Genomic DNA, 24,836 nt, shown 5'->3' with positions numbered 1-24,836 from the left:
CATAGGTGCAGAAAAAGACAGAAAGAAATATACCAAAGTACTGAAAATGGTTGTCGCTTCATTGTAAATGTGTTAGACAACAAGCATGTCTTCTTTAGTGCATATATATATATATAATAAACACTAATTCTTACTCAGTGAACACTAAACAAATTTAGTGGTTGGGGGCCTTCAGGCCTTCAGTTTCCCTCAATGGGTGTAAGGGAAAACCGGATTGACATTATTTACCGTGTATTTCTTAGGATACTCATTTGTCAGTAAGCTACCAATGCTTTTAAGATTAATTCAGAATTCCCCTCAAATATGACCCACCCTTATGAAAACAAGGAATACAATGGCAAAAAGCCATTAAGTAATGGAATTGGATAACGTCTCTTGGATGGAAACAGGAAGATGATTCTATGTCCAGAAAAAAAAAAAACTGAAAGAGGAACACCCTGTAAACCAACACCAATATGATCTTGGACAACAAGGTGACCGTTGCCTTTAGGAACAAAAAGCAAGGTGTGGCCTTCCCAAACCCTCTAAGCCCCAGGGGCCCGCAGCATGCTTGCACCCGGAGCCCACACTCACCCAAGCACCGCACAGCCACACGCGATCCCCAACCCCCAGTAAAGCAAATGGTGAGCTTCCTTACCCCACACCCACCACCACAAGCCTGGTTAGTTCCGTAAACCACACACCCGGTAACACCCAGCCCGGCACAAACAACCCCCCTCTCCCCAAGGCCATCAGCCCTCCAGGGAACACAGGACAAACTTCCCCACCGGCACACCGCGGATCCTAGCAACAGCCACACGCACTGGGGACGGAGACCAAGCCGTCACCCCAAGCCCCGAGTCCGCGCTCCCCTGCCCCTAGGTGCCTCAGTCCGAAAGCACACTTCAAGCACTCGCTGGGGTCACAGTTCCGCCAGGGGAAAACACCAGCCGCGCGCAACACCCGCAGGGCTCACTGCCCAACGCCTCGCAAGCCCTCAACTCCGGCCCCACAGGGCCCACACGCCCTGGGTACCCGCATAGCACGACGGGGGCCGCCCCAGCGCCGCACCTACTCCCGACCCACCAAGCAAAGCTCCTGGGCCCTGGGCCCCGTTCGCCTCCTCCCCGACCCGCTCCCCGCTCCAGCGCGCCGCCAAAGCGCACACCCTCTCCAGACTCTTACCAGAGGGCATGGGTATCAGGAGCACTGAGGCCATCAAAGGGATCCCAAAACAACACAAAAAAGAAAAGCGCTTCTCGAGGCAGCAGCGATAGGCTGTGCGCGGCGCGCAGGACGCCGTCATCTTGCAGGAGACCAGCGGGAACCTCAGAGGCCGCCAAGCCCACACGGTCTCAGGACCGGAGAACAGACGCAACAATTCCCCAGGACCCGGGAGTCAGGAGCCACCCGCGAGGGCGTGGCCTGACCAGTGCTTGGGCGGAAGTGGCGCGCCTTCCCGAAGTGGGTGTGGCCAACTGGCGCCGGGAGGCGGGGCCTGAGCGCGAGGTCCACAGGCCGCCCCGGACCTGGCGTGGGCCTGCGGGGTTCGCGCCGCCTGGTCGCGGAGCGGCTCGGTCCCCTCCCGCGGACGCCGAGCGTCCCTGCGACGATCCGGTGTGCACACCGACCCGAGGTCCCCGGCGGCTTGCGGCGCTCGGCCGCCTCACCGCCCGGACTCTGGAAGGGTGGGAAGGAAAGCAGAGCTGGCAGGGTCATCTTTGTCCCTTTTCCGGAACGGAGCGCCGCAGGGAGCGAAAAGCGCAGCGACCTGGAACTACTAACCCAAGGCCCAGGCAGCGGGTCGTCGTGGGGCCGCATCCCTCGCGACTCCCGTGTGTCGTGGGGCACTCCGCACCTCCCGAACTCCCTGGGCCCTTGTTTCAAGAGTTGGCATTAATCGGGCCTCTTGAGGGACAAAACTTGTGATTTCCGTGGCTCAGCGTCTGCTCTTGGATCCTCTGGAGGCCTGCTAGATTTCAGAATCTCAAAGGTTTGGCCACTGCACTCCCAACCCCTAAAGTAAAGCAAGGTAGATGAATTATTGAACAACACCGAGCCATTAGCATTTGGGGCTTCACCTCTCTGAGTTGGCCCTTAGCAACTAAATGCTTTATTGAAGAGGCAAAAAACATGCATGAAAAAGGTAAGGACAAAGGTGTATAGAATTGCCAATCTCCTGGAAGTACCTAAAGCCATTATTGTCGGGATGGAGAGGAATCCATAAGAGGCAGAACTTTTCTGGTGAAACAGTCTCTCAATGGAAAATCAAGTGGAGAATTGAAGAGTGAGCCAGATCTGTTTGTAGAGTTGTGATTAAACCTGTATGACTAGTAAGAGGAAAAAAAGTCACATGGCCTGTATTAAAAGAGTACACAGAAGGAATTGACATTTTCTTCCCATTAGCTGGCAAAGAATGATAAATGTCAACCAATGTGAGTAAACATATTGGGGGGACCAACACCCTCAAGCTTTTTGGCTTTTAATTTAAGTTTTCCATATTTTAAGTTTTTAAATGGCCATGACTTTTAAACCACCAGTTCCATTTGGAGTTTATCCCAGAGAAATCATCAGAGCTGTGACCAAAGATGTATAATTTTGGAAGAAAAATAAATCCTAAGTGTCTAGCCAAAGTATAAGGAATTTTTGATAGGTGGCTTTATGGTATGAATGTCTGTGCAGCAGGCAGTTAAAAAAAAAATCTGTGTGAGAAACTACGATCTATATATGTAAGTTATAAAAAACTGACTCCAAATAAGTGTTTGTCTTTGGCATTCCCATAGAGCAATTAGTTCAAAATTAACTATCAGTGATAGCATTATGGGTATTTCATTTTCTTTGTGCTTTTCAGTTTTCTATATTGACCCTGTGTTCCAGGAATCAGATGAAGAAAAAATTTTTTCAGTCCAACCTATATATCAACTGCTATTTTGTTCATAGAATGATGGGGGTTGATCCTGCAATACACAGAATTAAGGTATAACAGAATGGTGAGGAAATGTAAGCTTTCTGTATTAACCTCAAATGCATCTTCTAGAATTACAAAACTCTCTGTACATTTGAAGAATTCTATAGCTGAGAGGTGCTAAAAACTTCGGGAGTTCAACAAACCATGGAATATCCTCTTTTTCCGAGAACAACACTATGTATGGATTCTTCTCAGGGCATATGAAACAATAGGTGTGGAATTGATATCTAAAAACACCTCAGGATCTTAGATTCTAAAATCCAGACACTCCATCAGGACACTGACTTAAAGGAGGTATCATTAAGGAGACAGTGAGTAGGAAACTCAATGAGGGGGGATTATTTCTGTTAATTTTTACAGGTGCAAAAGAGTTATATAACAGAAATGTTCTGTTTTTCAATGTGGACACTTGTGAAAACAGTCTCTTCATTGTTCTCTCTGCAACCCTCTGTATACAATGGTATATGTCAGTTACATCTCAGTAAGATGAAAATTTTCCCATCTATTTCTAGTCTTAGAAGTAAGTTTTTTTCTCATGAGTAAATTAAAAGGTGAGAAAACATGGCTGGTGTTTGGTTTCCTAGTTACACAAGCTGCATTAGAGTCAAGAATGGGGGTTTTACTGGAACTTTCCTTCAATCAGTAAAATCTCTACCTGGGGTTCATCAAGCCACTCTAAATATAATTGGAGAATTTCACATTGATTAATTTATTTTCATCTGCCCCAATTATGGCTCCATTGGAAAGGTTCTGAGCCCTGTTCACTATTTTTCTGGACAAGCTCGATGAGACAGGGATAGAATTTTCTTGCTGTAGCTCCCGTTCTGGGTCTGTAGTAGGTACATAATAAACGCCTCTGAATACTGCATGAAATAAATGGCTCTTGCTCTCAAGTGCATCTAACATGTCTCTGCCAGTTCTCCCCCAGCATGGATTTACCAAATAAGTGCTGGGAAAGTGCTGAGAGATTCTGTTTTAATCGTCTTAGACACTAGGAACAAGGTGGGGTTTGAGTCTAAAGGAGGAAGCTACGACTGTCTGCACAGAAAACGTTCCTGTATCAGCAGTGCAAGCTCTGATATGAAGTGGAGCTACTGTCTGTGTCCCTTAGCCCTGAGATCATTTTAGTGACTTAGTACAAAGGGAAAGTGTTGACAATGAACATCCTGTAGCCTGGACAGGAATAGAAGTCAAGAATCAAGGCTTTGAGTGAGGTAGGGGAATAAAGGCTCCTGGTGCCTGCAACCCCCCCTAAAGATTTTGTCACACTGCCAAAGTGACAAAGAGGAGAGCATGGAGAATATGCCTCTGTGTCGACCAGGTTTTGAGCTATGTGCTAGATCTCCTTTACGGCTTTATGAATGGCACTAGGGTGCAGGTAGGTGTGTGGGGATGTCATTAAACGGAGGCCAGCTTCTGTAAAATAAATCTTAAAGTTAGATGATTCTAAATTAGTATATGTCCATCATGCTTTTCAGAGGTGGGGGTAGCAGCATGAATGGGCCTGTGAGTACTCTCAGAAAAGGCTTTCCACTGTCGTGGTGAATGACACACTAGGTTCACTGTGAAAAGCTGAAAGACAGTGGCTACACAGAGCATAGGGAAGTCATCTTTTTGCTGTTGGCCCTGGGTGCTGAGCCACCTCGGTCTGTACCTGGTAAGCACCTGCCAGCCAGCTGACCTTCCTAGTTAGCTATTACCAGCAGGAATGTTCCAGTGGGAAGCCGCACCCTACACAGGGATTCTGAAACCATGAAGTACAGAAAGGAGGACACTTCTCAGAAGCATATTCATTTTGTTTTCTCTTGGCTTTTGGAGGCTTTAAAAAGTAAATATATTACAAACCATATTCCAGACATAGATTTAGAAAGAAAAAATCTTTTATTCCTTTGCCATTATAGTGATGGAGACAGAACATTTTATTTAAATGTCAGAGGCTTGAACTTACACCTCACGCTTACGTGTACACAAAAAGGAAACGAGAAAAAAATTAGATTGTTAGCACTAAGAATGCTTTGGAGACCAGTTGGTCCAGCCCTGCTCTTCAGATGAAAAATGTAAGGCCAGAGCTTAACAGAATTACTCAACAATACAAATGAAGTTAGACAATTCAGTATTTTATCCATAGTTAGTATAAACAGTATTTCCCATGTATCACTGATGTCACAGGCAAAAAATCTCATGAATTTCTTGAGATTCAATGTCCCGGGCATCAGATGCTGGTTAATCGCACTACTCACTGACCTACTGCATTATGGGGGGAAAAGAGGAATTTACATTTTTTTCTTATGATAGGGAATTTTAATTCTAAGAAAGGCCAATTCCCAACAAATAATTTCCAGCCCTCCTTTAAAATGTACTTCTTCAGAAACGCAAGACCTAATAGATTTCCCTAAGTTTCAACTAAGCAAAACCATTGAGGATCTTTTGATATATTCATGGGTTACTTGCCTTTCTTTTATCGGAGGCCTGGTTGGATATCCTTTACCCACTTACGGGGGGGGGGAGGGTTGGTCTTTGAATTTTTAACTCTAAATATGCCAATTACCCTTGTTCGTGATATAAGTTGTAATTTTTTCCTCCTAGTTTGCCAATTGACTTTGCTTATGCTGTTTTTTTCCTTTCTTCCATGATTTTAAAGAAAACTTCAAGTTGATGTCCAGTTCACTCTTTATATTTATCAAGGTAAGTGTGGCACAGTATACTCTAAAAGCAACTTAAAACCCAGAATTACACAGTAGTTAGCAGTCGTCATATGCAAATCTGTTGTTAAATATCCAGAAAGATTCTGGTATTTTCTAGATCGTTAGCATGGCCCATGATGTCTTACCAAATAAATTGTTGATCTGTAAGCATGTGGACCAGTTATGGACTCCAGGATCACTTGTTTATAGACCTGTACATTAATTTTGCAATTCTTAAAAGTCATGGTTTCTTAGTTTATTTGGTGTTTTCTGAATGTATACAAAAAGTCACTTGCTTTTATAATAAAATTATTCTTTCATTTAAAATAGTATGTTTTTATACACACAGTACAAATTGCTTTTGAAATAGAACTTAGGAAATATCCAAAGCTCATTGTTTAAGATGTTTCTCTTGAACACCTGTCCCTCGGATTCATTTAATGCCTTTTTAATAAACAGAAAATGCTGTGCTCGCTTCAGCAGCACATATAATAAACAGAAAATACTTTTTTTCCTAGAAAAGGAAAAACTGATTTCTCTATATTTTACTCGGATCTAATAGGAGATTTTGTTCTACAGAAGAAAAAGTTACTAAGAAAGACATCTGTATAAAGAAACAAACATGAGGGACGCCTGGGTGGCTCAGTCGGTTAAGCGTCTGCCTTTGGCTCAGGTCATGATCCCAGTGCCCTGGGATCGAGTCCCGCATCGGAGCCTGCTTCTCCCTCTGCCTGCAGCTCCCCCTGCTTGTACCCTTGCTCACTCTCTCTCTCACCCACTCTCTCTCTCTCTCTAACAAATAAAAAAAAAAAAATCTTTAAAAAGAAACAAACATGTATGAAGAAAGGTTAGCAGAAATAAATCAAAATATTAACAGTGGTTCTCACTGAGTAGTATAATTGTATGTGACTTAGTTTTTCACATCTTCCTCCTGGATTTTGATCTTCTCGTTAATGAGCCCATTTCACAGTATGAACGTTTGAAAATAAGAAAGGCGAATCACAAACTTGTAAACAGAAATCCGAAGTGCCACCTTCTTCCTTTAAGTAATTGAGACTATTTATATACCCTAAGTGCAGTCTTTTCCCCCAACTCGATGATGTGTGTGTTCAGCAGGAGGAGAAAGCACAAGGAGTGACAGTAATCCAAGCTAAGAGGAGGGAGCTTTTACTAGCTCCTGGGAGCCCAGCAGCACCTTCACGTACACACGCCTGCGTCTCAGTGAGGTCACTTCCAAGATTTTATGAGTCTCACATCTTACTCTGTTGAATTGGCTCCTTTCCAGCAACACTGTAATCCGAGGCGTTTTCCAGCTCTATAGTATACTTTGTCAAGGAAGGGCACTGAAATAACAGGATATTTTTATTCAGGTGACAGCATGGGTGACAACTGAACTGCCCAGAATTTGCTGCTTAAAATGGTGATACTAACATTACACATAATTACAGGTTCAGAAGAAGTGTTTATGCCCTCCTTAGTGGTTGCTATGTAGGGCACAAGAAAATATGGCATAAATTGAGACACTGAGTAGATAAGAGAGAGATTAATGAATAAGTTGACCTTTCCTCATTGCCTTTTTTGCCAAAGGAAAAGTGTTCTCTGTGTTGAGCAACTAAATAGAAAGAGCCTTGTTCCAGAAACATAGAGGTCCCTCCTGACACACAAAATATTTCTGACTCTCTTCTGAGCCAGCTCATGGCAGGGGAGAGTAAACAGGAGCTGGTAGTTTGGAGGAGGGTCTGCCTCCGAGAGCATGTCCTCCCCCTACCACAGTCATGACTGAAAGAAGATATTGTATGGTCCAAGATGTCCAAACGCTTCCCTGGCCATGCTGAAAGCTCTCCTCCTCCTTAAGGCCAGGAAGACTGTCCTCCCACCAGTGGACAGATCCCTGTGGAGGCCCAGCAGCTCATCTGACATCCCCTATTATTACTGCCACCTGATCCCTCATCATTGTTCTCTTTCCACCTCTCAAGACTTCCCAACATCATTTGTTACCTGCGCCATCTTTGAACATTCTCGTGTCCTTTAGCACGCAGCTGTGTCTTTGGAATCTGCCTCTTTACCTGTATCACCCTCTCGGTCCTTGCACCTTGCCTGGGTGCACAGGGTGCAGATCTGACTCATTCCTTATCTACCACATCTTGCCACAGAGGATCAACCTTGCTCCTGGAGAACTCTATGGCCAAAATTACAGTCTTAAAAGATCGGAGACAAATTCATTATGGACTTCCTACCATTTTATTAAAAGTTGATCAACGGTCAATGTAAACAATTTGACATGTACCTTGATGTAAAGGAACACTTCCAAAAAGTTAGTTAAAAGGAAATTTTGATAAATTTACTCTCACATATTTATACTTCTGATTTGATAAAGTCTCTACTCAGAAATTTAGGGAAATTTAAAAAGGAGGTCCTTACTCATAAGTTAGCATGAGAAAGATATAAGCTCAAAGTATGGTACATGTTATAAGTGACTAATCAAGGGGCGCCTGGGTGGCTCAGTTGGTTAAGCATCTGCCTTCAGCTCAGGTCATGATCCCAGAGTCCTGGGATGGAGCCCTATGTCCTGCTCCCTGCTCAGAGGGGAGCCTGCTTCTCCCTCTCCCCCTGCCCTTCCCCCAACTTGTGCGCTCGCCTGTGCGCACTCACGCTCTCTCTCTCTCTCTCTGAAATTAAAAAAAAAAAAAATCTGAAAAAAAGTGACTAATCCATGTTTGAAGAATGTAGGAATGAGCAAGTGAATATAACAGTGTTTATAGGCAAAAAACAAATATTATATTGAATAGTATAGGATATAAGTTTTTTGATAAAGGAAATGGTTGTCATCTGGTGAAAACAAAATCAGATTTCAGTATTATACAGTGAATTCAATCTCCGTGTATAACCCTGCAAATGTAAAACAATATGCAAAGAAGCTTAAGAATACTAACTACTGAGTGGAGGCTAGTTCAGGTAATTTTTATATTCTTTATATTTTTCTTTATTTTCTACATTTTCAGTAATGAGCACTTCTTATTCTTAAAAGGAAATAGTTTATTTTCAAAACTGTTACAGACAGCAAGTGTGTGAGCACTTTGGGCAGAACTCCTTGGGTAAGTGGAGTCTGAGCCTGACGAATGCACTTTAAATTGGCAGAAAGGTGGTAAAGTGTTTGGGTGGGTAACTTGGCAGGAATGAGGAGGAATTAAATGCTATTTTAAGCCCTCTTGTGAAATAGTTTTTAAATTAACTTTTGTAAAGACAACCACCCAGTCTCGCCCTCTGTGGCTTCTACTCCACTCTGCTGTTGTAGCCCTAAGTAGGCTACCAGTGGGGGAGGCTGTGTTCCCATAAGACCTTAGTTACAAAAATCATTACTTTACAGTTCAGGGATTTCTACCATTCAGTTCTACGTTGTGTGCCACTTGGGGTTGTAGCATCATCTCCCTTTTCACCCCAATCCTTTAGCAAACAGCTAAACATTTACCACACAGCAGCTGTGCTAGTAAGCTGGTACTTTGAATTCCTGGAATGCAGGCATGAGGTGTGGTGACAAGCCTCCAGGGGTGGGGGCGGGGGGGGCGGGAACGGGCGGGGGGGGCGGGGCACAAGGGAGAGAGCAGTCATAGGAGGCCAGGTGAGGCAGAGAATTCAGTGAGAGTGGGGAGGCGGGAAATCCAGAGTCTCCGCAGGATCCTGAGGTGACCCTGTGCATTTAAGGGAAGTGGGGGACCCAGAGGCACACCCACGTGGCAAATGCTTGGGTTCCACAAGAAGAACAAAAGCTTCCTTCTCAAAGGTGCATGGCATCCCTGCACAAAAATAAAGGAATGCTTTGTGAAAACAGTGCCTGTGCTTAGCGCTGACAGTCCTCACCCAACTCCCTGGAAACAACCAGAATCCAAGGAGACAACAACCGAGGCATTTCCATTTCCTGAAGTACCTTCGAACTCCCCTGGGACCAGGGATCCAACTAGAGCAGCAACATACGCAGATCCTGTTCTCATTTTCAGGATCTGAGTTCTTGAAGACACTATGAATTCAGTATTTACATTAGGTACCTGCTGTTTTCCTGATTTGTTTGCAGAGTTTGAGGACTTCCACCGCTGTCTTCTTGAGGATGTAAATGGATCATCTCTTTAGGGTTTTCATCTGTAATACTGCTAATTGGCAGAAGAAGAAAAATAGGAAAAATATCTTAATTATATACATTTCAGTCTTGGAAGAAACTCGTCAGTCTCTTTTATTTTGAGATTTAGGACAGAATTTGCCTAAGTCTCTGGAATTTTTGCAAGATATGTAAAAGCAAAACATAACCAAATCCCACCTTTCAAGACCAAGTCAAAAGACAGAGGAGGAAATAATATGAAAACCAGCCCGTACATTGTGTCAGAAGACTGAATCCTTATAGACAAGTGTCCATGCCTTAAAACACCACTTATTTCCAAAGCAATTCTGACTGGCAAATAATCATTCAGCGCCAGATTGTGACATTTAAGCCTCACAAGGTCAGTGGCTCCGCACAGTGGATCTTACTCAAGGCTTCCTCTTCTGCTTTAGAGAAGATAGTTCTGTTTTCTGTACAATTAACGTCCACAGTCCTTGTCATGAGGCATAGGAGGACTGACAGTAATTCCAAGGATTTAATCCCTTTTAAATGCCAATAACAATCACGTGTAAGTAACAATAGCTCACATTTTCTGACCTTCATCCTAAGGGCGGCGCTGTGTTAAGTGAGGTTGGAACTATTGTCCCTACTTTACAGACAAGGAAAATGAAGTTTAGAGAAGGTCGGTGTCTTGCTGAGGGTTTCATAACTAGTGAGTGGGTGTGAACACAGCTCTTACTGATTGCAAAGCTCATGATCTCACCTGGTAATGGTGCTCTGCCTCTTCAGGGGTTAAGTGTAAGCACTTCATTGTACATCAGTGAAATGAGAAATGATACAATACTGGTACCTTTACGTTTCAAATAGGTGTTGGTATTAGGGATTTAAGGGTGGAAGCACAAGGAGTTAACTCACTGCGCCACTTAGCAGTTCCTCATTACTCAGTTACTCTTTACCCTTTCTTGGAAATTAGAACGAGGGCATCCCTTGAGACAAAGAAGAAGAGTGAGTCAGAAGCCAAAGTTTTCACAGGATGAGGAAGGGCAAACTTGAGATCTTTGCATGAGGAAGAGAAGAGGGTTGTACCGGCAGGGGTCTGGGAGGGGCTTCCAGGGAGCAATGACTAAGTGGTTAACTGAGGAATGGTTGAAGGTGGTTTTGACCGATGAGCTGGACATGGGTGTGGGCGAATACAACCTTCATGAGTGTATGCTGAAGGAATGGCTATCCACTTGATTGACGGTAGTTAATATGAATATGGAGTAATGCAGGGATGCTTTATAGTGAGTGGTCTTAATAGTTTTGTACTCCAAGCATCAGACCAATGAAGTCTTTAAACGTTTATCTGAGTATATACAAGAAGGTTGGTTTGTATAGGAATAGGAATAGATCAGAGGCAGAAACAAGAGGCAAGGATGAATGGGGTGTGAATGCAGGAATCGAACAGTATTTTTCCTGAGTGATCAGTGCACAACTTCTCCTGCTTATTAACCTTTGTCACAAATTATTGTTGTGTAAATATACAGTGAAATATAAGGTATGCAGATGACACATTTATCACTAGTGAAAGGCCAGTAACGTTAAATCACAGAACTTGCTAGTCGGTGTGAACGGACAGGAACATTTTCACCAAACCTTAATAAGGACAGAGTCCTTTGCAGAAATACTGTAATTTTCTTATAGGCTAATAACTCAGACCAGTGTAAAAAGGGAGAGATTGCCTACTATTCTCTATAAGGATACTGGCCTAATGTACCAGAGTACCTTAAAAAAAAAATCCAGTAAAATTGTTGGGGGGACAATATTGAAAGAAAAAAGGAACTATTCCCCCTTTGTACTATATACAGTTCTGGGTGATACAGAATGAGATTCAGAAGTAGTAGCAGCTGAAATTACTACTGGGTAGCCGAATGGGTTCAGGATTCTTGAGTCCGATCATCAGGACTGAAGCCCTACCCCTGAGCAACTTCCTGCTGGTATGATTTTAAGCAAGTCACTGATTTTCTCTGCTCCTCGGTCTTCTGTGCTTTGGGATAACAATGTTATTGGGCATACTTACCTCACAGAGTTGCTTTGGAGACCAAAGTCAATAAATTTTAAAATATTTTGTAAGCAAATATATTAGCTGTTGCTATTCTCTCTCTCTCTCTCTTTTTAAGATTTTATTTATTTTTTTGCAAGGGGGGGCGGAGAATGAGCAGCGGGGGAGGGGCAGAGGGAGAAGCAGACTCCCTGCTGAGTGGGGAGCCCGATGCGGGACTGTATCCCAGGACCCTGGGATCATGACCTGAGCCAAAGGCAGACACTTAACCGACTGAGCCATCAGGCGCCCCGGCTGTTGCTATTCTTATTAATCCTGACTACTGTACAAGTGGAAGTCAAAAGTCATTAAATAAAAATGATTTTGAGTGCCCATAGGTGGTCTCTGCTCACAAGAAGCTCATTTTCTGCTGGGAGCGCTGGTAAGGAGTGTAGTAGGGACCAAGGAGACAAGAGACAATTTAATACTAATAAAAAAAAGATAATTTAATAGAGTGGGAAGTGCAGTGTGGGGCAGAGGGAGGAAATGCATGGAGAAATTAGACATACTGAAACTGGGAAAGCTAAGGGTCAAGGAGGCATAGGAAATCATCAGTGATGTGACGTAAGTCTAAAACAGGCTCGCTCACCAAGTTCAGTGTTAGTATATTAAAACAAAGAGCAATCTAGGGTAAGTGTAGGACAATTAGAGATGTACTACCTGGTAGACAGTTGTAGCGGAATTCCCTGATGGAGGAGAGGGCTAGTTATAGGCATCAGGTCCTTCGGTCGCGGATCACAACACAACCGCCGGAAGAAGCCATTAATTACAACACTGCTTTCTCCTGGACACTAACCACCACCTCAGGCGTTGACTCGTGTTTTGTAGCTGCTCTTTTCCCTGCTAACACCTCTTCTGGCCATTTCACTCCTCTCTTGCTGGTCCAACAAGGCATGATATGTAATCTTTAAAAAAAAAAATAAGCAGTTTAAAGATTTACTAAGAAAAAAATTAGACAAAAATAGAAAGGATATATATACACACAGACAGACATGATCTCACTTTAAAACCCTCCCCAATGGGGCCCACCTAATCACCGTATTGAAGATTGTGTCTCCCCCACACCCATGTTCCCCAGCTCTCTTACTCTGCTCTGTTTTCTCCTAGTCTTTATCCCTTTTATTATAATTAATGAATTACATGTCTTGTTTTTAGTCTCTCTCCCGTCACTGGAATGAGAACTCCCTAAAGGAGTCCCTCTTCACTGATGGATACTCAACAAGCCTCAGCACTGTCCCTGGATCAGAGAAGTGCTCAATAAATATTTACAGAAGGAAATGAATGTGCTAAACATCACCTAAGAGGGCTGCCACAAAATGAATGGGTAGTTTCTGAGCTGTCTCCTGTGTCAGAGGCAGAGTTGTGCCTGCACCCCTGGGGGCCTGGTTTGATCCTGCAGCTCCCGTACAGCAGGCCGTTCCTTCTATACCGTTCTCTCAGTCTTTTGGGGCGCTGACGTAAACTGCTCTGCTGGCGAGGCAAGAGCCAAGGTCCCCTCCACTCCTAGTCTGTGCCTCTCACATGACTTTCCTCTCGCTTCCATGAGAGGGCCTTCCTGCCCTTCCTGTGAGGAAGGCTTGAGCTCCAGATAAGAATAATCGGCCCGCCCTATGTAGCTGCAGCTCCATAGTTTATCAGTTTCGCTCATACATGGACTCACCCAACTGCTTCCAAGAGAAGGATCTTGGGGATTCCGATCATTTAAACTTAGCACCTCCTCCTGCTAACGTTAGTTCTGTATTATTTCTAACATGAAAATAAATGGCATTTTCTTACAGGAATCCACTCATTATCCCAAGAAGTGAAACACAGGCCAAAAAAACTAAAGGCTTAGAGAAGTTTTGAAATGTTTATGGATTACATGTAATGATAGGTTCGATGGTGGGTTACTTGGCTGTTTGGGGGGTTTGCTCCCTGAGGTTTCAGGTTAGAGAAGACCATGATCTTTTTCCCTGCCCCCTTCCCTGCTTGCCAGGGCTCACAGAAGGCTTGAGCGAGGCCAGCGCGCTCGGAAAGAACATGGCAACGACAGGAGGCTGATTTTAAGTCGAGGAACACATGAAGAAATGGTGTGTGATCTGGGGGTGTTTCGAGAAGACCAGATAATCATTTCTAAGGAAATATTTTTTATGAAATGGCTGTTACTCTTTTTTATGCCGAGGCTGATAATACGAGGAAATGATCTTAAGTTACATGGGGGAAACAAATCCGTAGCTAGCCTCTGGAATTCAATCCTTCAGTCCATGAACTAGGAACACGCCATAGGAATGCGGAATGGAGTCCTTGAGAGAAGGGAGAAGGGGCGGGACTGTCATGAATGTCTCTAAGAGAGAGAACCACTCCACTTAAATGGGCTTAGGAAACTGGTCTTTGTGGCTTCCAGTTTGTGCAAGTGGGCATGATAGCATCCTGAAGAAATTTCCTGGGTTAGAAACCAAAAAGGAAGTTGTGCTCTCCAGCTCCGATAGAATAGGAAGGATGATTATTCATTTGCAACAATTTAAAGCCAGTATAGAACCTTCGATAAAGAACACTCAGTCTAGGGCGCCTGGGTGGCTCAGTTGGTTAAGTGACTGCCTTCGGCTTAGGTCATGATCCCGGAGTCCTGGGATGGAGTCCCACTTCGGGCTCCCAGCTCAGCGGGGAGCCTGCTTCTCCCTCTGACCCTCTCCCCTCTCAAGCTGTTTCTCTCTCTCTCTCTCTCGAATAAATAACTAAATAACTAAATAACTAAATAAAATCTTAAAAAAAAAAAAGAACACTCACTCTACATATGCCCGTGAGGATACCAGTCTTGTCACACAATGGCCTGAATTTCGACTTCCTTTCCATCTAGCTGTAGTGTTAGAGACCTTGAACTCTCCTTTATGTTTCATTCACTGTAAGTGAATACTTACCGTTAAAGGTGCTAGAGCTCCTCATCCAACCCTTCGCAAAAGTTACCGACTATGAGAGCATCACCTGTGCCTGAAGGGAAGACAAAAGTAGGGAAGAACAACAGCCTGGCACACGGCATGATCAACAGGAACTCTCAGCCAGTGATGCTTCATCCTGATTTTTTTTCAGCACACAGTCTAATGTTTTTCTAGTATAAAAAGCCATGGGTCTCCCTCACAGAACCTCATTTTATCTTGTGCACTCAGCAAAGTATGTTTTTTTTTCTTTTTAACTTAATATCTTTTTCATAAAATTACTATAGTGACAGCAGAAGATTTATAAAACAGAACAAAAAATATCACCCGTAATCCTCTTACCCTGAAATGTTTTGGTACAATCCATTCTGGTACATTTTCCCATGCATCTAAGTTTTTACACAGTTATAGAATAAAAATCCAAATCATGACAGGCAAATAAATATAAACTTATTCTAGTGGATGTATCAGTGTAGTCCAAGATTTCTATTGTATATTTAAGTTGTTTCCAGTTTTATTTGTAATGAAAGCCTTGATAAAAATATATGAAATATTTTTCATATTAAAATATTCCATTAGAATGGATTCCTAGGCGGGCTAATTGGCATGGATATTTGTATTATTCTCTATATACACTGCATAATTGTTTTTCACACGCTTTTTGCCATTTGCTGTGGTACATTCAACATATGAGGATACCCGTTTCACCACATCCTTGCTTTTTATCGGCTGTTCGCATAAGAAGCTTTCTGTTGTTGTTAATGTAATGGGGATAAAAGGTATCTTGTTTTTTGCTTTTGCATTTCTTTAGTTTTAATGAGATTAAGGTTTCCAGATTTATGTGCCAGGGTGAATATATACTTATATTCTCTCTCCCTGTACTGCATTCTAAGATAGTTGGTGCATTTCTCTGTTCCTTATTCAGTGCTGCGTTGAACTCTGCTAAAGAAACTTCACTTGCCTTAGAAAGGTCATGGAGACTTTTGTGAATTAGGAGATCCAGACAGTGAAAGGGGTAGTAGAACTAAGTATAAGCCAAATCAAACTGGAGCTTTTGAGAGAAAATCTGGGTGGAAGAGAGAAGCTAAGTTCTAGGAAAGCAGTTGCATTAACAGATGGATCCTTGGGGGACCGAAATGGGTGAAGTGGATTTTAGGACATTTTTATGAGTGCTACATAATGTAATACTTCTTTGAGACTCACTGGGATATTCCAGTAAAGTCTTAGTGTTTACTTTATTTCTGGAGTTAAATCTATTTAGCGGCCAGGCAATACTGTTATGGTACTCTTGAGACAACACAGTTAAATATAGGTCATACGTACTGTTAGCGGCTTGTTCTAGCCTTAAAGGGGAGCCCGAGATCACCCCTTACGGTGAGGAAGATGATATAAATCAGGTCTCCGGTATAACTGGGTCATTGAAATGGGAGATGTGGTAGATTTGAGAATTCCAAGAAATTCTTCATTCTGTGATGCTAGCCTTTAAAGAATTCTTATTTGGCTTGCGGTTTACTCTCAAACTGCTCTCTGGTGTCTTCTTCCAAGTCCCTGGTCTATTTCCCCAGCTTCCTTCTTCGGAAGGCCTAGGACTGGTATCTTACGCAATCCTCAGCCTCAGGGACAATATTTTTCTCTGTTTTCCACTGTCTTATCTTTGCTTGCCTCTTCTCACTACAAAGTGGTAGATTTCAAGGACCAGGATTACATAGGGTAAAGAGACTAGGAACAAGAGTGGAAGGGGACGTGCTTTTAGTCTGGGTCTGTTTTAAGTCCAGAGGGATGAAAGAGTTCACATGTGGTCCAGCCCAATTCATGAGGAGTCCAGGCTAAGGTGTGAGTTCCAGGAATCTTCTGGTGAACAGTTACTTGGACTGTTCGAATTCTTTGTATCTTCCCGAATCAGAAGAACTGCTTATTGTGTGGTGTTTTGGACGTTGGCTTAAGAGCTTTCCATTTCATCATGCCTAATATTGGGATTTTCTCTTTTGTTTTACCCAGAGGACGGCCCCATCCGCGTCAGCACTGCTCCTGCTCTAGACGCCCCGGAACCTTCAGCAGCTGCTGCAGGGCGGCTGGAATCAGACTCGCCACCTGCACGGTCGAGGGCAGGACCCCCAGGAGCGCCACTGGACCCATCTCTTACACAGGCTGACCGATTTCTCCTGGTGTTCAGAGTCTGTTTTTGTCTAGCACCATTTGAAATCGGTTATGATGTAGGGGGAAAAGCAGCAGCCTCGAAGCCTCATGCCAACCCTGGTGAGCAAGCGCCTGTCTCCTGGAGGACGGATGGGCAGAGAGTGGGGAAGGACCATCTCGTGCTTTTTTCACTAACTTCTTTAACTGCATTTATGATGCCTTATTGCAGAGGTAAGAGAGAACTGAATGTATTTTGAAAAACAAATGGCCATAATGCATCTGATGTCCCGGGTTGCATGTTGCCGAAACGTGGCAGGTGCTGCATGTGCTGTCAGCGGTTGCTGTTGAATCATCTTTCCGTGAAGAGTCTGTTCGTGCCTCCTGACCTGAATAAATGCTTCACTCTACTCAATTAATCATGTCTTTGTTTTTCATCTGTCATTTCCTATTCATAATTCCATGATAAGCGGGGTCCTGAAAAGGTGACTTGAGATGTAGATTTACCCACTTCCTAAGCATTTGAGAAGCCAGCCCGTTAGGACAAGAATGGAATTCTGTGAGCCAAGAAACATACATGAGAGAAAAGATCACAGAAAAGAGAGATGTTCAAGCCCGGGCCAAGGGATGCTGCTTATGGAAGGGGAAACTGAGGCTGGTTCCAAATGGACTGGAGCCCTGGCACCTCTGCGGTCCGTGATCCTTTGAGAAATGTGGTTGAACTGAACCCACTGTCACATGGCTGGTAAAGGAGAGCAGCCTGAGGATTTCCCTTACTTCATAAAAGATGCCGGAGGTCTACTTGTGGTTCATACTTTCTATGAACCCTGAAGACCAGGGCGGACCAGTTCTGGAAAGGTATTCAGCGATTAGCCAGATCTGACGTCACGGGGGATAAGACCTGGGGAACCTGCGGGTCTGAGGGCTGTGGCCCCCTGAGGGCGCATTTTGCGCAGATGTCCTGAGACATCTTGAATCCGTTTTTCAAGACTGTGTAAATTTTAGGGTCCACCTGTCGGGGCTCTGGTTATCCTGTTCCAGGATCAGGCCTACATTTTTGTTCTAAAGTTTCCCCAGGTGACTCTCATGTGCAGCCACAGGTGAGAGCTACCCCTTTGGGGACTTGCTTTCCTACTCAGACGGTGCTGTGAGGACCCCTAGCACAGGTGTATGAGTTGTTGGTCTTCGTCTCTTTGGGCTGCTGTAAGAAAATACCGCAGCCCGTGCAGCTTATAAACAACAGGTACTTCCGTTTCGGATGCTGGGAAGGCCAAGATCAAGGTGCTGGCGGATTCAGCGCTGGGTGAGAGCCAGCTTGCTGGTTCAAAGACCATGCCTTCCCAGGGCACAGGGGCTGAGGGAACTTCCTTGGGCCTCTTTACAAGGGCACTAATCCCATCCATGAAGGCTCCGCTCCCATGACCTAATCTCTTCCCAAAGGCCCCCACCTCCTACTAGTATCACCTTGGGGGTTAGGGTTTTAACCTGGGGATTTTGGTGGGACACATTCACACAGTAACTGTCTTGAAACAACACACCTCACCTGGAAGTCCAAACTGTCACCTCATTTCACGAGGCTGAACTCAAGGCATTGGCAGGGCCAAGCTCCCACCAGAGGTCATAGGAGAATCCGTTTACTTGCCTTGCCAGTTCCTAGAGCTGCGTTCTTTGGCTTGCGGGCCCTGCCTCCATCCTTAAGGCCGGCAGCAGAGCATTCGGCCACAGGGTCGCACCGCCTTCTGCTGCAGTCAGCTTCCCCACTGTCCTCCCTTCTAGGGAACCGTGTCATTACACTCAGCCCCACCCCCCGCAAGATCCCACGTGCAAAGAACCTTAGCCACAGAGGGGACATTCACAGGTGTGTGGTATTAGGACTCCGTGATCTCTGGAGGCCATTAGCCTATCACAAGCAGCAGTATGTAGAACCCGTGGCAATGCTGAATCTTGGGCCCCACCTGGGACCTGCTGGATCAGAATGCATTTTAACAAGACTTGCCCGCACACTACAGCTGGAGAAGCATGGTCCCATGGGGTCCTCCCCAAGGAATTCTCCAATAAGGAATTGAGTCCCATGTCATATACAAATTGAAGGGGTGTTTTCCCAGCAGCCTTTTCGGGTGGTGCTGGGTGATCCGATGACTGGCATTTTCCCAAACACCATAATAAGTGCCCATCTAAACGACGGTGGTCTCCAGATTCTCCCTGAAGCCACCAGCCCTAAGCACCAGGACGCTGGAGCTCTTGCTTGGTTTCCATAGTTCGAAACAAGTCTTGCCACTGCCACATAAAACAACTCTTGTTTTTTAAAAGCTGTGTAAGGGAGATAAATGTTTATGATATAAACATAAGCAGCTTCTGCTACTCCCCATATACAAGTTTTCTTGGGGTAGCAAGTCAGGAATCGGGGTGGGTTACTTTCTCATTGTGACCGGTACTTGTGACGATTCGTTCACCTTCAGGTACATAAGTGAGAAGGAAGGAAAGAGTTTACTGACCACAGCCCCCAATATTCTGCTTCCCCATATTTAAGCAACAAGGGACAGAGGTGAGCCCTTTTAAAATGTCGATTTCACAGAAGGAAAGCAGAAAAGACCTAATTAATACTAGATCCCAAACGAAATTTAAAATGTCTTCTAGGAATCACAGCAAGGACAGGAACCTCTGAATAATGACCAAGTTGGAAGGACTTCAGGAATGTCAAATGCCTGGAGACTCCACAGGAGGGCAGCAGTGCTACGCGGTGGAAAGACTGACCACTTCAGTCCAGTGCAACCTTTTCTGATGAAGCTGGAAATGATGAAAGCAACATTCCCTAGGTGGGGAAACAACAACAAAAACCGTGTGCACGGGTACTCAGTTTTGCATCCTTGCTGGAAGTCAGTAGACTATGTTAAATCCTGGTCTATGCAAACGCGTAAAGTACGCAAAGAAGTTCATTCTTGGTTGCAGCTAGCTGTCAGGAATTACTAAAGTTTAGAATACTGGAGTTGCCTATTTTCCTTAAACCAAGAATATTCTTTAACAATACAATTCCAGCCTCTCCCGTGTTTCTTTGGCATTCCCACAGAATACTTTTTATTATTAGAAACCTTAAACTCTTGGGGCTCCTGGGTAGCTCAGTTGGTAAGCGTCTGCCTTCGGTTCAGGTCATGGTCCCAAGGTTCTGGGATTGAGCCCCGCATGCGGCTCCCTGCTCGCGGGAAGCCTGCTTCTCCCTCTCCCACTCCCCCTGCTTGTGTTCCCTCTCTCGCTGTGTCTCTGTCAAACAAACAAATTAAATAAATAAATTGAAACCTTAGACTCTCCCTGTATATTTGATGCCAAGTTATAAAAATATGCTATAGTTTAAAGCCCAATAAAATTTGTTTTCCTCATAAACAACCTAATTTACATCAAGTGTTGATATTGTAAAGATTGTTTCTGGTTTTTTTTTTTTTTTTTTAAACCAGAGCTTTGTTTGACTAGCCAGGTAACAAGACCTTAATTTAAGTCTTGGGATATTTTCTGATTTATTAGGCTGAATTAATAACACCCTAATTTTCTTTTGTAAATGTAAGCCTTTACTTTGCCATTATAGATTTATAAATCACTTTATAAATCACAAATGCAGAAGTTCTCAACCTTAGCTAAGCTACATACTAGAATCACTTGGGAAGCTAAAAAAAAAAAAAAAAAATCCCTATGCCCAGGCCACATTCCAGATCAATTACCTAAGAAAACCCAGAGGGGTTGGGACCCAGGCATCAGTAAAGCTCCCCATGTGATTCCATGTGCAACATGGTTCAGAACACGGAGGCCTGATCTCAGACATTTAACAATCTAATTCAAATCTGCAAAAAGACCAAGAAATTTTTTTTGGCATCAACAAAAGCAAACCCTATTAGTTACGCTAATCAGATTTTGCACTTTCATTGTTGGGACTTGGGCTTTGAAGTACTTCACCATATGCATGCATTCTAGTGACAGGGAAGGTATGTCTCCTACCAGACGCAGGAATACAGAGGTGGTATGAGGTGGTTCACTCAAGGCTAGGTAATCACAAAGGCTCTGAGAGCTGGGGGAATCAGGAAAAAGCTGCATCGGATGGGGTGTAGGAGCTGAGCCTTGAAAGATGCCCAGGACCCGGCAGGACCGGAAGGGCTACGGGCAGCTGTGAACCAGAAGCTCAGCAGAGCACTCGGGGCAGATGGTCTGCTTGGCAGACAGCAGCTTATTTGAAGAAGTACATGGAGCAAGAGAAGTCTCAGGAAGAAAAGTTGGGACTTACCTGTAGGAAGCCTTCAAGGAGCATGCGAAGCAACTTGGACTTGATGCTGTAGGTCATGTGCTGTGGCTGAACAGCTCTGGGCAGGAGAGGCACGGGCTGGGCTGGGAGAGGAGCCCTGACACATCTAAGGCCCTGGGCTGTGAGGGGCAGGAGTGGAATGCTTAGAGAAGCTGGGCCCGAGGGACAAGCATACGTCCTCTGAGATAAAGCATGCTGGAAATAACGCATCATCACAAGTGAAAATTCTCCAATCTACATTTTATTTTTTACAACATCTGAAGCTCCGGTTTTCAAAAAATGAACAATGAAGACCCCGATACATGGGACTTCTCCTTTCACTGCAAATACATTCTTATAGTTTTAACAAACTTTTAAATATACATATGCTTTTTTATGTCATTACAGAATGCTTTCCTAGAGAAAACTGTTTTCCTCATATGTTAGGTAATTGACAAGTTGTTTGACAAAGAGCATAATTTATATTTACACATTTATATCAATTTCCCATATAAATCTATTAGAATGAAAAAACGAAATTTGAAGCAGAAACTACTCTACAAGTCCATTTATTTTCGAAAGCATGACAATCTTTGGGTGGAAAATATTCAATTCGGCTTGTTAAAAATAAACAGTAGAACCATCCCTTGCTTCAAAGCAACTGCTACATTCCTGAAAAGTACACGACAATACGGCTGGTACAGCTTCACCTCCGTACTGAATTCCAAATTCCTGTTTCTTTCTGCTCAATCTGATCTTCCCCAACCCCCCCCCCCGCCCCCACCCCAGATCCCAGAGGGAAGTAACACTTACAGTGCCTCACAAACCTGGTCCACGCTTGATTCCCAACCATCTCCTTCTCGGGGCGACGTTTCTTTGGCCTAATTTGCGCTACTAAACGTGAAAGTGCAAAATGAAACTTTAAAAGTGTCCTGTGAGTTCGAGTGGCCGTCCCCCTGGGCTTCTCCGAAAGAGACCCCGCCTAGGGTGAGGACGCAGAGGCCACAGTCTGTCCCAACTGAGCATCCGGTGCTACCTCAGCTGTTGGTTTTTTCCGTCCCTTTGCACGAGCAACGGCAGGCACCGTTTCCTTCTCTGAAATATGTGGCTTAATTTTTACTCTGCTGTTAGCACATAAGGTGAGATGCACCTGAACACTCAGATTCTGATACAACCTGAGCTTATCTGATGGATATGTTCCTGCAAAACTCACCCTGTTTACACGACGTTGCCTAAAGTAAGACCTCTCTTTATTCAAGTAGCGGGAGAAGAGGACCCATTGCCAGAATTCAGAGTGCAATCTGATTTTCCTAAAGAGCAGAATCCTCTTAGGGAAACCTGCAGGGTCACAGTGTTCACTCTAGCACCGGCGGGCATTCTTGCTAGGAGAGCGAGGGCTCCCTGATGTCGTTCAGGAGTTTGCAACAGATTCTGAATCCCTCATGCAGACTGCTTATCGATGTTTAAAAAGTGAAGCACAAATACCGTACACTTTATAGCTTCCTTAAATCACCAAGAAACTACAAACAGTTAAAAAAACAAACAAACATATAGAGCGGAGGACCACGGGAGGGGACGGAAAACTGAATGGGAAGAAATCAGAGAGGGAGACAAACCATGAGAGACTGTGGACTCCGGGAAACAAATTGAGGGTTACAGGAGGGAGGAGGGTGGGGGGATGGGGTAACTGGGTGATGGGTATTAAGGGGGACACGTGTGGTGATGAGCACTGGGTGTTAGATACAACTAATGAATCACTGAACACTACATCAAAAACTAGTGATGTACTATATGTTGACTAATTGAATAAAAATATAGAATTCTATCCCATTTAGAGCATTTTCCAATAATATTCCTAGCTAAGGAAGTCAAACTTGTTAACAAATCCCAATATGCAGGGTTCCTCTTTTTAATGTTTGAGGGCTAAAGTAGCATACACATATTTGTAAAGGCATTTAACAATAAACAATATATAAAATACATCTTAGAGTTGCCGGAAGAATGAGTCTTAAGACTTGGCAATAATCTTTGAACAAGTAGGATTTCAAAATCCCACTTTCTTTCTTTACTTTCTTTTCTATAGGCTCAAAGGGTCTATTATTTGATAGAACAAATAATTCATTTTGAACTATAGTTCTCTAAATACAGAGATTTATTTTAAAAATTATTTCTCCACCTAAACACTGCCAGGGATACTGTGTCGAGTTGTCCTATAAGTGCAAGTGTTATTCAAGGGAAAACAGGCCAGAGGTTCATACCCAAATTCATCCACGGTTCAAAGCAGCATCAAAGGATGGTGACTACATTCAAGCCACATTAAAATGTCAGCCTTATGGCTTAGTGGTTGCATTCATGAAAGTACAAGAACTAGAGAATAACTCTGATAGACCTTAAGATTTTCATTGGATCAAAAGATAAACTGAGGCACTGGTTTGTGGAAACCATTTGGTGCATCTGCTCTGCCTCAGTGATTGATTTATTCTGGTAAGTGGTATATTCACCTCCAACCTCTGTTTCCCTAAAGGGCAATTTATCCAGAAAACATCAGTTAAGTATAGAAATTAAATCCAGAGGCCCATTTAGAAAATATACAATTAAAAACATATATTTATAGTAGCAAAAGTTCCTGATCTAGAAAGTAAATGACTCTTTCACATGTTCAGCTACTCTGTGTAGAAACTGTCCTATCCTTGTGTTGTGTTTTTGATTCTCTTCAAAACAAGGAATAGAGCAGTATGATACAAAGTACTCGGTAAAGATTTCTTCATTTAAATTAAAATGAGGGCTAGTGGCAAAGGCTGGAGAGAAACACTTGTTTTCCTAATACTGAAATTTTAAATCTGGCTCTGAGATGAAACTTTTGAAAAGGTAACAATTCTACCGGCCCTCAAGCTGAATAATGCCCATTTAGCCCTCACGGTCAAAGAAATCATGTGTTTCACTAAGAGATTCTCCTAAATAACTAAGGGTAACATCACAATTTTATGGTAACAATAGACATCTTTCTAAAACCTGTTATTCTAGCCCAATGCTTTCCAAAGAAATATATTATGAGTCACATGGGTTACTTTACATTTTCTAGAAACCACATTTAAAAAAAGTTAAAAGAAGCTAGCAAAGTTAATTTAAATGTATTTTACTTTAACCCAATGTATGTGTTATTTTACATTTTTTGTACTAAGTCTTAAAAGTCTGGTGTGTATTTTACACTTACAGGACAACTTACAGAGGACTAGCCACTGCGAAGTCCTCAGTAACCACATGGGACTATCGACTATTGAATTGGAAAACACAGGTCTAACCCCTGCCTTAGTAAAATGACTGGAACGGACAGATGAAAAGTTAACCGTGGTTGAGTCAGTGGTTCACCAGTCTGCGTGCCCCAGTGACCCCTTCAGGGATGCCTACCCAACCAAACAGTTAACCATTTCAGTTTTGGATACCCTAGTACTTCTTTCTCTGGGGGAGGCCATCACGTGAACCACCACCATCACAAAAATACACTTGTGATGGAGCAATCTCCTGAGGACTAATGGGAACCATTATATATTGTGAGTTAAGACTATCAGTGAATTCTCTGAGACTGCCATCTTTTTCTACTTTTTGGAGTCAACGCTTCTTTTGTTTGTCTGGTGGTGGAATCCTTTCCTTCTAATAGAATTTTAAATAGAATCTAAGAAAGGACAAAGATAAAAAGGATTCACCTAAATTTTAAGAAACACTTAT

General features: G+C 43.5%; 2 protein-coding genes and 1 long non-coding RNA gene across 23 annotated transcripts in view; 1 reads left to right on the top strand and 2 right to left on the bottom strand.

Annotated features, from left to right (window-relative positions):
• Nucleotides 1–1,406, bottom strand: part of LOC148162792 (membrane cofactor protein-like) — a 35,096-nt gene extending 33,690 nt beyond the window's left edge. For all 4 annotated transcript variants that reach the window (XM_088016968.1, XM_088016967.1, XM_088016966.1 and 1 more), the window contains exon 1: nt 1,165–1,406. In XM_088016968.1, the coding sequence (XP_087873094.1) occupies nt 1,165–1,285 (121 nt within the window). In that variant the 5' untranslated portion in view covers nt 1,286–1,406. The remainder of the gene's footprint in view (nt 1–1,164) is intronic.
• A 57-nt stretch (nt 1,407–1,463) lies between these two features.
• LOC148162791 (uncharacterized) lies at nt 1,464–19,876 on the top strand. 3 transcript variants are annotated; one of them, XR_015766485.1, is made up of 6 exons: nt 1,464–2,125; nt 2,831–2,956; nt 5,589–5,632; nt 16,712–16,969; nt 17,079–17,704; nt 19,484–19,876. It is a non-coding gene; the product is annotated as an uncharacterized LOC148162791 (long non-coding RNA). The 3 variants fall into 3 exon arrangements; XR_015766484.1 differs by having other exon boundaries at nt 1,465–2,125; nt 2,857–2,956; XR_015766483.1 differs by lacking the exon at nt 2,831–2,956 and having other exon boundaries at nt 1,466–2,125.
• Nucleotides 1,818–24,836, bottom strand: part of LOC148162790 (membrane cofactor protein-like) — a 58,498-nt gene continuing 35,479 nt past the window's right edge. For 4 of the 16 annotated variants that reach the window (XM_088016977.1, XM_088016991.1, XM_088016979.1 and 1 more), the window contains 4 exons: nt 21,114–21,250; nt 12,462–19,658; nt 9,675–9,776; nt 4,810–6,974 (listed from right to left, as the gene is read on the bottom strand). In XM_088016977.1, the coding sequence (XP_087873103.1) occupies nt 19,605–19,658; nt 21,114–21,250 (191 nt within the window). In that variant the 3' untranslated portion in view covers nt 4,810–6,974; nt 9,675–9,776; nt 12,462–19,604. Of the gene's footprint in view, nt 1,997–4,809; nt 6,975–9,223; nt 9,426–9,674; nt 9,777–12,461; nt 19,659–21,113; nt 21,251–24,836 lie in introns of those variants that run through there. The other 12 variants (XM_088016971.1, XM_088016978.1, XM_088016974.1 and 9 more) reach the window with 12 other exon arrangements.

This window comes from Eumetopias jubatus, unplaced genomic scaffold (genome assembly GCF_037043125.1).
Source record: "Eumetopias jubatus isolate StellerSeaLion01/CBP00866 unplaced genomic scaffold, mEumJub1_p1.0 scaffold_12, whole genome shotgun sequence".
Classification (NCBI taxonomy): Eukaryota; Metazoa; Chordata; class Mammalia; order Carnivora; family Otariidae; genus Eumetopias; species Eumetopias jubatus.
Note: the sequence above shows the minus strand (reverse complement) of the source record. Positions and strands in the feature narration are given on the sequence as shown.